This window comes from Phoca vitulina, unplaced genomic scaffold (genome assembly GCF_004348235.1).
Source record: "Phoca vitulina isolate PV1807 unplaced genomic scaffold, GSC_HSeal_1.0 scaffold28, whole genome shotgun sequence".
NCBI classification, from domain to species: Eukaryota; Metazoa; Chordata; class Mammalia; order Carnivora; family Phocidae; genus Phoca; species Phoca vitulina.
The window spans coordinates 12,233,878-12,248,360 of NW_022589731.1; the positions used below are offsets into that span (position 1 = coordinate 12,233,878).

Here is a 14,483-nt window from a genome sequence, read left to right on the forward strand (position 1 = left end):
CTGTTGATTTGCATTACTATTTGGCATCTTACATCAACAGAATTTTGCTTTCATCTGTTACTTTGTGCTGTTATTGTCAAATATATCGCATTTCTATATGTTATTGGTCCAACAATACAATTATATATGTGTTGTTTTATAATAATTGTTTTTCAAATTTATTAGGAAAAGAAAGGAGAAGAAATATGCATTCATACTTTGTTTTATAATTACATAATTGCCTTTTCTAGCACTCTGGTTTGAAATAACTAATCTAAGACTGAAGAACTTCCTTTAATATCTTATAAAGCAGATCTTCCACCAACAAATTTATTAATTTTTATTCATCTGGTAATGTCTTTATCTTGTTTATTTTTGAGAGATAGTTTTATAAATACAAGATTCTTGGTTGACTTTTTTTTCCAGATTTCTTGAGCTTTAATTGACAGATAAAAATTGTGTATATTTAAGGTATATATGTGATATTTTGATACACATACACATTGGGAAATGATTACCATTGTCAAACTAGTTAACATGTTCATCATCTTACATAGTTCCCATTTTTTTTTGGTGTGTATGGTGAGAATACTTATGATATGCTATCTTAGCAAATTTCAAGTATACAATACATTCTTATTAAGTGTAGTAACCATGCTGTACACTAGATCTCCAGAGCTTATTTATCCTGCATAACTGAAATTTTTATGCTTTGACCTACATCTCACCTTTTCCCCCATTCTCAGCCCTTGCAAACCACCATTTTACTTTCTGCTTTTTTGAGTTTGACTTTTTTAGATTCCACATATAAGTGAGATCATGCAGTATTTGTCTTTCTGTGTCTGGCTTATTTCCCTTAGCATAATATTCTCCAGATTCATCTATGTTGTTGTAAATGGCAGGATTTCTTCCTTTTAAAAAGCTGAATAAACGAGATAAATATTTAAATATATAAATATTTATATTGCATTTTCTTTATTCATTCATCTATTGATGGACACTTAAGTTGTTTCCATATCTTGGCTACTATGAATAATGCTTCAGTGAAGGTGAAAGTAAAGATATATTTTTGAGATACTGATTTCATTTCCTTTGGCCATATACCCAGAAGTGGGATTGCTGAATAGTATGATTGCTCTTGGTAGTTCTATTTTTAATTTTTTGAGTAGGCTCTATACTATTTTCCAAATTGATTGTACCAATTTACTTTCCCACCAGTAGTGTACAAGAGTTCCTTTTACTCCACATCTTCAGCAACACTTCTTATTTCTTATCTTTTCTATTATAGACATTCTAACAGGTATGAGGTGATATCTCATTTTGTTTTTATTTGCATTTCCCTGATGATTAGGGATGTTGAGCACTTTTTCATTTACCTGATGATAATCTGTGTGTCTTCTTTGGAAAAATATCTATTCATATCATCTGTCCATTGTTTAATTGGATTGTTCCTTTTTTTATTGAGTTTTGCGAGTTTTTATATATTTTGGATATTATATTTTCTCCATTCTGCAAAGCTAGGTCCAGTACTGAGGGCCTCCCATTTTTTTCCCTTGGACAGCGCCTGAAGTGTTCAGGGTTATGCATCTTCTACCAGTGCAACAGAGTTGACCCAGCTATCTGTGCGTGCTCATGAACCATCTGCAGAAGCTCAAGTGTGCTACGTGGGGGAGGGATTTATGGATTGCTGGGGGCATATTTGTGCTATTTGGGGTATGTCTGCAGGTGATGTATCCTATGAAGTTCATGGGTGGGCCTCTTGGTAGAGTTCATGAGGTGGTTAGTAGAAATGTTGAGTCTTTGTTGAGTTCTGTGCCCCAGTTGCTGTGAACACCCTTTTTCTTCCTCTGCCAATTTTCTTATCTTTCTGGGTGGGGTAAGAAAGATGTGGTCCTCTTGGGCATAATCCTACTTGGCTGTGGAAGCCAGATACGCACTATGTTCTCACTTTCCCCATGGGAGTAATTGTAGGTTGAAGGGGTTTCTCTTGGGATTGAGTGGTGTTGCCTTGGGGGAGAGGTGATGTGGTAATATGATATTGTTCTTCTTACCCTCCTAGAGCCTCCTATTCTTGGAATTTTTGCTTGAAGTGGTCCTGGGACTTCTGGGCTCCCCTAAAAGTACTCTTACCTCTCCATAGTTGATAAAATCTGTTTATGTGGGAGGATGAGGTCAGAAAACTCTTATTCCATCATCATATGTCACTCCCTGTATTTTGACATTTTTTTTTCATTCATCACGTTGTATATGTCATTTCACTGCATTTTGACCTTTATTGTTTCTAATGTGAAGTCAGCTGTTTGTCCTATTGGGGTTCTCTTGTATGCAAAAAAATCTTCCTCTTGCTGCTTTTAAGATTTTCTCTTTCTCCGTGGTCTTCAATGTTTTTACTATTTTATGTCTGAATGTGGTTCTTTCTGTGTTTTTTCCTCCTTGGAGTTCATTGAGCTATTTGGATGTGTATATTAATGTTTTTCTCAAATTCAGGAAGTTGTCAGACATTATTTCTTGAAAATTTTTTACCGCTTTCCCCTCTGCACTAGTATTCTCAGTAAATGTATGTTGTTGTGGTTAGTGGTGTTCTACATTTCTTATGGGCTTTGTTCATTTTCTTCTCTTATTCTTCAGATGGAGGAATCTCTATTTTTCTATCTTCTACTTCATTGATTTTTTTCTTCTGCTTGCTGAAATTTACTATTAGACTTCTGTCATAAACTTAAAAATTTCAACTCTTATACTTTTGAATTCTAGATTTTCTTTTTCTTGGTAATTTCTGTATCTTTTGTTTTATATTTGATAAGACATTGTTATATTTTCCTTTACTTCTTTAAATCTGTTTTCTTTAAGACTGAACATTTATAATAGCTGCTTTGAAGTCTTTTTTGCTTCATCTGACATCTGGAGTCTCTCCAAGGCAATTCTGTTGCCTGCTTTTTTTTCCCTGTGTATAGGTTACTCTTTCCTGTTTCGTTGCCTGCCATAATTTCCCCTGAGCACTGGACATTTTAGATAACATACTATAGCAACTCTGGATCCCGGTTTTTCCTCCTTTTCTGGAACTGTTGTAATTTTATTTATTTAGTGACTTTGCTGAACTGTTTTAGCGAAGTTGCTCTCTTCCTCCAGTGGATCCTTTGATGTTGTTCCTCAAAGGAAGCAGCCTGGGGATGCGCAAAATCATCCCTGGATGACGGTAATTTTAGCAGGGTTCTCTGACTTTTTCCTCTGACCTCTCTGGTAAGCTATCTGACTCTGCATTACAACCACATGCTAGCCATCACTACTCTGCATTACAACCACATGCTAGCCACCACTACTCTGCATTACAACCACATGCTAGCCACCACTAATCGCTGACTGATTGCTGTAGTATTCTCAGCAATGCTCTGGGGCATAAATTGCTCCTTAGTCTGTTTGAATTCAATTTCAACCCTTTTTCATGGGTAGTCTTTGAGGCCAGTCTTAGAGATTCTGACCCTAGTAGGGCTCTTATTAGCTGTCTTTTTCCCTGCTTTTCTCTGGTGAACTGTGTGTTCTATGTTTTAGCTGATTGTTCTCACGGAGTTGCCAACTTACAACTTAATTGCTTACAATGGAAACCTCCATAGTTTTTGAGAGTGCCCTTAGGCATGAAGTTTCCCACCTTTTGTTACAAATAAACTCAGTTCCCTTGGGAGATCTGTGGTGCTCTCTTTTTCTTAGCCTGCCTCTCCCGAGTGTGGGGTGGGGTGAGACTCTGTGCCACGACTTTGGAATTGTAGGTGGGGTTAGTAGTCTGTTCCTCCTGGAGTGATACCACTGTGTTCTGTGCAGGCAGTAGATGGGGACGGTGGCCTTTGCTCTTCTCAGCTTGCATAGAACTTCTGTCCTATGACTGATATGGGGTGAAGATTTGTTGGCCCTCAGCCTGCTAGGCCTGAGCGTATAGCTTATACCCTATGAATGGGGGGCTAGGTAGAGGATGAACGTTCAGACCTCTCATGCTTTCTCCTGGAATAGAGGTTTTGTCACCCAGAACTGGGGGCCATGAGAAGTATTGTCTGTCTGCTGTTCCTGGTTAGATGTCAGTGGCCTGGACTAGGAGCTGAGGAATGAAGGAGCTCTCTGTTCTTAGCTTTACCCACCCGGGGCTAAACTTCCTCCTTGCTGAACTGGTTGTGTGTGCGTGGTTGGGGAGGATGCTGATATGGGGAAGGATGGGACTAGACAATGTGTTAAATATCATGGACTGCTGCTGTTCTTACTGAAATTCAGTAGACATTCTTGAGTAAATATTTACTTGTTGCTCTCACTAAATTTTTCTGAGAACTTAAATGTCTTTTTTTTTTTTTTTGGTAATTTTTACCAATTATAGTTCTCTCCCTATAGAGTTTGTGGAACTCCTTATCTTGCTATTCCGGAAGTCAGCTCCATATTCTTTAAGCATTAATTGCTATAGGTTTTTGAGATATATACTATATATACCTTACTCACTATACTATATGTACTGGGTTTACATTCTGATTCTTTTTTAGTAGCAGTGCTTTATTTAGGAATACTTAAGAAGTATTGATTCATATTGATTCATATTGAGTAATGCAGTTTATTATATATCAGTACATTAAGGTGAAATGTAATTGTGAGCATATATTTATAGTACTTTCAGTTAAACTTCAATTAATTAAAAACATTTATATTAATTTGGTGTTTCTCAAAAATGCATTGTGATTTTACACAATATGGATCTATCTCAAAAATAATCTTGAGCAAAAGAATGTACATACAAATGAATACAAGCTTTATGATTCTATTTTATAAAGTACACCGACAACAATACAAATAAAACAAATAATCCTAAAATTGGTATGGAACCACAAAAGAATCAGAACAGTGGTAATCTTTTAAAAAAAATCTCAGTACTGTTTACTTAGTTGTGTTCATCTTGTGAAAATTCATTGAATTTTAGACTTATGTGCATTTTTATGTATGTTATATTTAAATAAAAACTTAGTGTATTATGAGATCCATATGAATTATTAGTTTTAACTGAATACAATTCAGAGTAAATTTATTGTATTCAACTTTCTATTTACTTTTGTATTTAAAACTGATGGTACTTTGGTCCTCTAGTTTTAAGGACACATGTTTCCTACTTATAAAAGTTCAAAATATAAATTATTATAAAATCATGAACAATTATGTTTAATATTGTGCTTCCTCAAAATATTTTAAGATACTGTGAATCTCAAAATATTTTAAAAATACTGAAATTTAGAGGCCATTTATGAGTTGTTAAAAAAAATAAAGCATGTTATTTTCACAGTTCAAAGGAAAATTCTATATGCAAGTTAGACCCTTTATATAATATATATAAAATCAGGGAGGTCTCTTTATCCTTTGTAATACATTTTTAAATTTTATCCTGTAGGACTATTTTGAAAGAAAGTGGGTTTGCCAGATACCTTCATTCAGCTGTTCTTATCAATGGAGCTATGCTTATTTTTGGAGGAAATACCCATAATGACACTTCCTTGAGTAACGGTGCAAAATGTTTTTCTGCCGATTTCCTGGCATATGACATAGGTATGTATCTGTTAGGATTGTACAAAGTAGAGGAAATTATCAGAAATTTGTCATGTAGAGATTCTCAAATACATTAATTGACAGCATGTGTATATGTCATTTTAGAGATAAAGTCAGTGACAGATTATGAATGGAATTTTAATTTCAGCACACTAGTAGTATAGGGCCAGGAGAACAGACATTCTAGGTTCGAGCATCCCTTTTGAAGGCTTTTGTACATCGTATCCCTATGTGAGCACTTTATCAGTCTGTTGTGTTGCCATATTAGTTTTGACATATGGAGCACTGTCAAATTACGTAAATTACAAATAGGAATGCAAGCATTTTAGTATTAGTGGGTATGAGCAAAGATGCATTTAAATTAAACGTACAGATATAGTTACTTGGTGTAGGAAGATGATAGAAGTAAAGAAAGGAGTATAGAGACAGTAGAGCTAAAGATATAAGATGTGGGGACAAAATGGAAACCCAGAACATATCTAGGAATGGAAGTAACTGAATAAGAGTATTTTCCAGAGAACCAGAAATACAGTGCACTTACCCAGTTTGCTTAATTTTAATTACGCTATCTGTAGTCCTACCAATTTCTAAATATTAAATGAATGTATTTTTTGAAATACTAAATTTAGCTACCCAGTGGACCTTTATAGTGAAAATATTTCTTCTCTTTGTGTCATTTTATAGATGAAGCCTACTTGATACTTAAAATATATTTAACTGTAGTTCAGAGCACTTTTAATTGATCGTGTAAAGTAATATGCCAATTTTAAGCTATTATGAAACTTCCTGATAAATAAAAATAAAAGAAACCAGAGAATAACACATTTAATGGATTTAAGAGGTATACTTTTGCTCTTAAACATCATAAAGGCACATAGTCTACTTCGAAAAATTATTTCAAGTGGTGGCATATAAAGAAAATTATGCCTATTAATAAGAACTTTGGTTTTTATACTGTTACACATTTGGAAGGAAATTCCTAGTGATAACATTAAGCATACTTTTTGAGTCTAAACTGTGAGTATCTGTCTGTGATTAATCATTAAAAAGAATCCACTGCCTTTAGGATTTTTAGATACTAAATAGTTAAATCTTTGCCTTTTTGGACTAATAATTTGAAGTGATAACTCATTATCAAAATTGGATTGTCTTGGCTTATAAATTAGTGCTGAGATCCTGAAAAATGAGTTAAATGATGTACTGAATCTAGGCTCCTTTTTATGATTGTCATTGCCGGGCTGGGGGCTGTCAACATACTTTTTTGGCTGTGGTGATGAGACAGTAAGCTTACTTCTCTGGAGGTAGATGAAGGGATTTTGTTTTGTTTTGTTTTTCTTTTATGAATAAAAATCCTAGAAAAGTGTAGAATTTGTTGTTATTTTTAAAAATCCATGAAGTGAGGTTTTGAACTTTTTCAGAGGATTCTTCAAGGAGTTTCCATCTACTCTCTATACTTTAATGAAGAAGTTAATGTTGAGCTATTTCGTAGCTAACATATTGGGAAATTATTTTTATTCCTTCCATATTGTTCAAGATTATTATATTTTAGAGTTTATGTATCAAAAAAGCTTACCTACATGAAAACTATTAGAGGTATTAGTTTGAGTGAGAGAGAGATCAGATTATCATTATTCTAATTACTATTTGTTAAGTGTTTCTAAGGATTAGATAGTATGCTAAGGGCTTTTTACACATATCTTAACCTCTCTAATAGTTTTGTAACAAGGTGTTAATAGACTCGTTTCCAGAATATTAAGCCCCAAACCATGTGGCATTCCTGGTACATCTAGCTTTTGTGACTCCTAAAACTTGTAGTAGTCTTCCCACTTGAGTACCACATGCTGCTGTTTGGTTGGGTCCATTTTATGTTCTTAATTTTGCAACAAATTATCAGACACTTATGTTTCATAATGTTTCTTAATGCTGTGGAAAGATAGAAGCAAATATCAGTTTCATTTTTCAAGCAAATTGTTCAGGTGGGAGAAAGAATAACATTTTAAACAGTTTTATACTTTAACATAACATTAACAATTAACAACAAAACATTAACAGTATTAACAAAAACGTAAAGCAACCATATAATTCAACATAGGATAAAAGTATTCTGTTTTATCTCATTTGATTATTTTTGTGCAGTTCCCAATAAAGCTCTCCCCCCAAATCTGTTTTTATTCTCTTGAGTTTGTGGCATCAAATGTTGGAATATTTTCCTGGGAAAAGTATTTTTATATTTCAGAAAGTGTCTTCCAAAATAATTGTTTTCCTTATGGAGTATATTTTTTGGGAATAAAATACAACCATTACATAATGAACCAACTGGAAAATAGGTCTGTTTTGAAAAAAAGGTCATCTTGCTAATTTTTCTCTTTAGTACATTACCCTTGGACTTTTATGGCATATTTAACTTGAGTGCACCTGAGGAGTTAGCTGATTGCTTTGTGTTTTATGATGTTTAAATAAATAGGAATATTTGTGTCAATACTAATTTCTTATTGCTCTAAAAAGTACTATTTCAATCTTATTGCCATACTAAATTTTACATAGTAAATATTGTTAATCTTTGAGGATATAACCTTGCCTTCACAGTTCTCATTGTTATATTATAGATGATAGATGTGGAAGGCACATGCCAGTGATTTTTTAACATGGCTGTACCTTGGCAACCTCTTTGAAGGTTGTAGGAAAAAAACTTAGGTCTATATAAACTGATTCTCTTAGATTAGGCACTGAGCATCTATATTTTAAAAAAGAAACTCAAGTGCTATTGGTAATAGACCCAGGGCTGGTGAATGAGACTGAATCAACTATAACATATAGAATGATATTACTTAGTGTTCTTGTCTGTAAATCTAGCTTGAAATCAGATAACTTTGTTATTTTTTTTTTTTTTGTTATTGTTAGTGGTATTATTATTGCTTTCAGAAAGTCACCATGACACCTTATTCAAGTTTAAAATGATCTTTGTGGTAAAGATAACCTTCTGCTAAAGATGTAATGGAATAACATGCCTCATGTTCATCTCATGTTATTAGACATTTATACTTTGAAACTATTTGGTTGTGCAAAGTACACATTGTCATAAAAGTTAGTTTTCTAGCGTTAGAAGGAAAAAAGGTATCAGGTTGTTTGTTTTTCATGTCTCTAAAGTGTCATTAGGTAGCTTGAGGATTTCAACATTTACAAATGAGAGATTGTCATGAATTGAAACATTACCTTAAGATTGAACTGAATTTGGAGACAGTATTTCAGAATCATCTAATTAAGAGCTATTACAAGAATTTTTGGTAGGCCTAACGTAGAATTATGAGGCTTTTAATTACAAATGGTAGTTGTTATTCTCCAGTAAGAAAATTTGCCCAATGGTTAAGGTGATGTATAGAATTCTGAACAAACTGTTTAGGAGGATGTATAGAATTCCGAACAAGATGAAGGACAACTCGTAGATACAGTGATCATATATTTTTTTCTTCAAAAAGATAGTAGTAACATGAAAATGTGATTTCGTAAGTTAGAGTAGGGAGTAGGATTTATATTAGAAATATATCTTGCAGAAAGCAGATATATTGAAACTGAAGCTGAAACTTCAAATTAGATCAAAATAATAAGTTTCTAAAATTTTTTATTTTTTTCAAGATTTATTTATTTGAGAGAGAGAGAGAGTACTCAAGCAGGAGGAAGAGCAAAGGAAGAGAATCTCAAGCAGACCCCCCCTCCCCCGAGCGTGGAGCCCCACATGAGGCTCGACCCCAGGACCCAGAGATGATGACCTGAGTCGAAATCAAGAGTTGGATACTTAACCAACTGAGCCACCCAGGCACCCCTATTTTATTTTTTTTAAGTGAGTTCTACCTCCAATGTGGAGTTTGAACTCATAACCCCGAGATCAGGAGTTGTGTGCTCTACCAAGTGAGCAAGCCAGGTGCTCTAATAATAACAGTTTTTAAAATAAATTTCTTGAACATGACAGTTTTACTTATGATGTTAATTTCTTGGTAGGTGATTATTTAAAAACAAACTCAGTAAACAAAGCTTAAAAGTAATTTCATATTTTGAGAAGTAATATTATTTTAATTGGTAATGTGTAATAATATATATAGTTAACCACACAGTTAAAACAGTGAAGTCATAGTTCACTATACCATTAAAAAATCACTTGACTAGTTATGAGGGATAGCATGCATGTTTTGTACACCCCCATAGAGTGTGTGTGTGTGTGTGTGTGTGTGTGTGTGTGTACGTACAATGGGTACAATTTTATAAGGTATGTAATTTCATTAAAAATCATATTTAAATTAAAACATCTAATTATTTAATTTTTTGAACACTCCAGCAAAATTATAAAAATTCCAACCTACTTGCTCTTCATGTTTATAATTATTTTCATTTTCTGGAGGTTATTTTATTCCTTTCCTTGTTAATCAGTATTTCTCTATGCCCTTTGTTAAATTCTTAGGGTTCTTCCCTGGTGAAAGCAGCACCCCTTGTCTGGTCACCTGAAAGAATCTGTTTGTTTCTGTTTGTCATCAGAAAAACTCTTAAAATTATTCACACATTTTTTCACTGCATTTAGCCAGCTACCGTTTTTAGCTTTACTCAATTTTTTGCTCAAGGGGTTCTTTCTATAATATACCATTATATAGAAGAAATAGTAGCTTCTTCTTTTTAAAAAAGAGGCCAATAAGTAAAGGAAAAAGTGACCTTTCATTTTGAGAAAAGAGAGAACTAGCATTTGTCTAATGTTTCCTGTGGTGCTTGGCACTTAACACGTGCTTTATGATATAATGCCTCATAACCTCTAATAACACCTAACTAGTATGTATTATTATATTCATTTATAGGGGAAGAAACTGATTTAGCATGGTTAAACCCAAAGTCACATAGGTCATAAGATGGTATATTTAAAATTTGAACCCAAGCCTAAGTTCAGATTTTTTTTTTGATTCTACCACTATGCTATGATAATGATTTTTTCCCTGATTTAACAGGAAAATACTTGAATGATCTTTAATTGGGGAAAGGGCATATAATATTTGTTAATGTAGCAAGCCACTCAAGAAAATTAGCTTTATTGTAGATTTAGAGTTAATCAGATTTTTAAGGTATCTTTGAATTTTATTGTGCCTCCCCTCTCCCACAAATTAATCAGAAAATACTGATCTCAAGATAGAAAATCAAGGAGAAAGAATAATGAACAATAAATCTCTCTTTCTCTTAACAAATCTACTAGCATTTTGAGAGATTGTTTTGAATGCAAAAATTGCTGAATACAGATCTTGTAATAAAATGTAAAACTGAAAGAAAAATTTTCAAATGTCTTAACAAAACCCCAGGGGAAGAAGGTAGGGAAAGGCAGTCATAAATATAGAATCAAAAATTTAAAATAAATTGTTAGCAAATAGAACTCGACAATGTTTCAAAAATATAATAAACTATGACCAGGTAGGAGTTATTCTGGGAACTCATGTATGATTCATTATCAAGGAAACTATAAATATCATTTTTACATCAAGACTATGTACAGAAGCCAACAGGAAATATCATTGTATGTTAAAACTATAAAATCATTTCAATTAAGATTGAGAATCGAATAGTGATACACACTTTTCCTGGCAGAGAGTAAGAAACTAAATAAATATTCATTGAGTGAATATCAGGGGACAAAATCCTGAGTGGAGCTGTGGTTAGATAACCTAGGAAAAGTGTGCACCTTTTTACACTATTAGGAGAAGGTTTGGCCTAGTGGGGGATAAACCCAGTGAAGCACCATCACTTAAGGGGCAGGTAGAAAAACATTTTGGCAACATCCAGAAATTTGGTTTTCTTTTACAAAATATACAAATCATTAATAGAAGTTTTTCTTTATATCCGTCTAATTTTGAGTCATATATATACGATCTGTGTGTTCTTTCTAGTAATATGAATACTGACTGACTTTTGAACTTGCATTTCAAGTAGATTATTAAAAGGATCTTTAAAATTTGTCCTTAAAGTAGCACAGATACATATTTTCATGAAAAATATGAATATTTATAGAAAAATTAGCCAATGAGTATGCATTTTCTACCTGCACTATTTTATGCATCATTGATAAAATAAACCAGTCTCTAAATTTCAGCATAAGTTCTTAATGTAATTATGTGGCCCTTCGTAGGGAGATAGTTCTGGCAGCACAGTATTCTGACTGCTGAAATTTGGGTTTGGGATAATGGTAACTCTAATTTCTTGATCTTATGTGTATTGAGTGTACGGTTTGTAAATTAATATTTAGTACCCTGCAGTGTAAGTGTTTTTTAAAATGTGTATTTCAGAGAGTATATTTTAGTTTGGTCATTAGTCCTGTGTGGTTTTTCTATTGTCATGGAATGGTATTTTTGTCAGTTTTCTTGACATCAGTAGGCCATGTGGGTTTTGCTCTCATTTGTGTAGCCTTGAACTGTTTGTTAAGTGATAATGACTTGAGTGCTCTGGAAATACATTGTCTTCTTGGCAAGAAATACAGTTATAGATTGTAGTCAGATTAATAATATAACAGACTTTGTAATGTAATAATGGGAATAGACTATATGTAAATAAATTATATTAATTTAATATTGAGCTTTAAGGCATTTGATAACTTCTACATGTTATAGGAAAACCAATCTGTGTTTTATAATGAATCATGATCAAGACTGTGAAAATTCAGCTACAGAGTTTATCTAGCCCAACCTTCTGTTTTATAGTTATTGAAGAAATTGGAAGGGATAAATAGAAAGCCTATTTGTAACAACTGCTCTTATCTTTTTCTTTTCTAGTTCTGTTGAAAAATCCTGGCATGTTGGGCAAATATCAGCAAGCATCAAAAAGTGTTTATATCTGCAAAAGTTACTTACCTCCACAAGCTTTTCATAAGCTTGCAAGTTAAATTCTGTTCTTCCTAAACAATTTTTTAAAAATTTTATTGATTTATTTGAGAGAGAGAGAGAGAGCATGAGAGTGGGGAGGGGCAGAGGGAGAAGGAGAAGCAGACTCCCCACTGAGCAGGGAGCCCCACACGGGGCTTAATCCCAGGACCCTGGGATCATGACCTGAGCCAAAGGCAAATGCTTAACCAACTGAGCCACCTAGGCATCCTGTTTTCTAAGCAATTTTATGAATGAAAACAATTTGCCAGCAATTTTAAGAAACTGCAGAGGAAACTCACATTTATTGTATTGTATCAGTCAGTACAGGTTAGATTATAGTGTGGCAACAAACAATCCTGCCACAGTCTGGGTTCTCTGGAAAGCAAATTCTGAGACAGAGTTTAGTGTTTGGGGTACAAATTGGGTCATTGGGATAAATAGCTGTGATCAGGAGGTAGAAGAAGCAGGATCGGGCAGAGGGAAAAGTCAAGTAGACTTTAATAGCTGCAGCCAATCCCAAGGGAACTCTAGCTGAAATATCCATCAGAATTATTCTTTGTTAGGATGAAACAGCCAGGCCTTGATTAGTCATTGTATGAGAGTCACTCCTAGGAGGGTAGGAACTTGGGTGAGGAAGCTCTGTGCATGTAGTTAAAGCAGTCTCCACAGGGGCTGGTAGCTGAATGATGTTAGGTGACAGCAATCCTAGCAGCAGCGGCAACAGGTTCTTCCTGAAGGTGTATTTAGGCAGTGCATGTCCATGTTCATCACAATTCATTCTTTGAACTACTCAGTCCACTTCAAATACATTTGTCAAGAGCTCCTCTAGGATTCCAGTGACCCATTCTTCCTGGGGAAAACCTAGATTATTCCTTTGGCTTCTACAGCTGGTCTCAGGGCTACAACTGATATTCATCATGTCCCCCCCCCCCCCCCCCATTATTCTTTCTAAATATCCCTTACTCTCAGTTGGAACCTCTTCTGATCTCTGTGACTTACCTGGTAGCATGACCCAGACCCTTACCCTTAGGTATTTGAACCCCTGGTCATCATGTACCTCCTGCTCTGGGTATTGAACTTGCCCATTTACCATTACCCTTGGCAAGAGGATACCAAGGGACACCTAAGTGGATCATATGTGTACCAAACATATTCCCCTGCCCTTATTTTGTAACAGCAGTCCTACCTCCCTTTGATGGTCAGGGCCAATTATCCCTGCCAAGATGGTGACTCCTCTTTTGCCTGCTTGCTGGTACCTTGACAGAAGGAGCCTGAAGTGCCTAAGTGGTAGCTATTCCCTACCCTGGGAACTAAGCTAACTCTAGGTTATAGTTCAGTGGGACATTGCTATGGCCCGCCAGAGTATTTCCCCTTTGGGGAATAAGATCTCTAATCCTGCAGAGCCCAGATTTCTGGGATAAGAAGCACAAATTACTCAACTGTATCACTGAAAGTGAGGCCACTAAGAGTGGCTTTTATTCCTTGGTACCTGGACTTTTATATTCTTCCTACTGGGGACAGACCACCATTTAAAAGTTGCTAAATTCCAAGGTGTATCCTGCATCCTGGTGTTTCATTTGTGCCTATCGAAAGGTTTATCACATTGTGTGTTACAGGATCCAGTGGATCCCATGGTTATGGGCTCATTCCTGTACTTCATTTGCTGTAGTGTGTCTTCTGATTACATAGGATCCTGTGCTGCTTGATCAAACACTTCATAATTTCTAAGGCAGTCATACTGTTTAAGACCCTGTGGTTGGGAAAATCAAACTGATACTCAGAGTACGTATCTATTCTTGTCCTAATGAATTGTTGGTCAAATTAGAGTGGAAGGAGCCCAATTTTAGTCAGCTTGCCACTAAGTGTATATTTGGTGGCCTTGGGGGATAGTTTTATCAAGGGACCAGAGTTGATATCTTGCTGACAGGCTGGACAATTGCCAGTAACAGTAGCTAGAGCAGCTTTGTTCAGAGGAGCCCCTGCTGCTACATTCCTAGATGACTTCCATCTCTCTATCATGGCTAGTTTGTTCATGTTCTCATTGTGCTAGCACTGGGGTGT

The 14,483-nt window shown here is 34.8% G+C and overlaps 1 protein-coding gene across 5 annotated transcripts in view; it reads left to right on the plus strand.

The window, feature by feature from the left end:
- Window positions 1–14,483, plus strand: part of ATRNL1 (attractin like 1) — an 839,540-nt gene that overhangs the window by 171,878 nt on the left and 653,179 nt on the right. For all 5 annotated transcript variants that reach the window (XM_032423422.1, XM_032423427.1, XM_032423424.1 and 2 more), the window contains exon 10: window positions 5,387–5,541. In XM_032423422.1, the coding sequence (XP_032279313.1) occupies window positions 5,387–5,541 (155 nt within the window). The remainder of the gene's footprint in view (window positions 1–5,386; window positions 5,542–14,483) is intronic.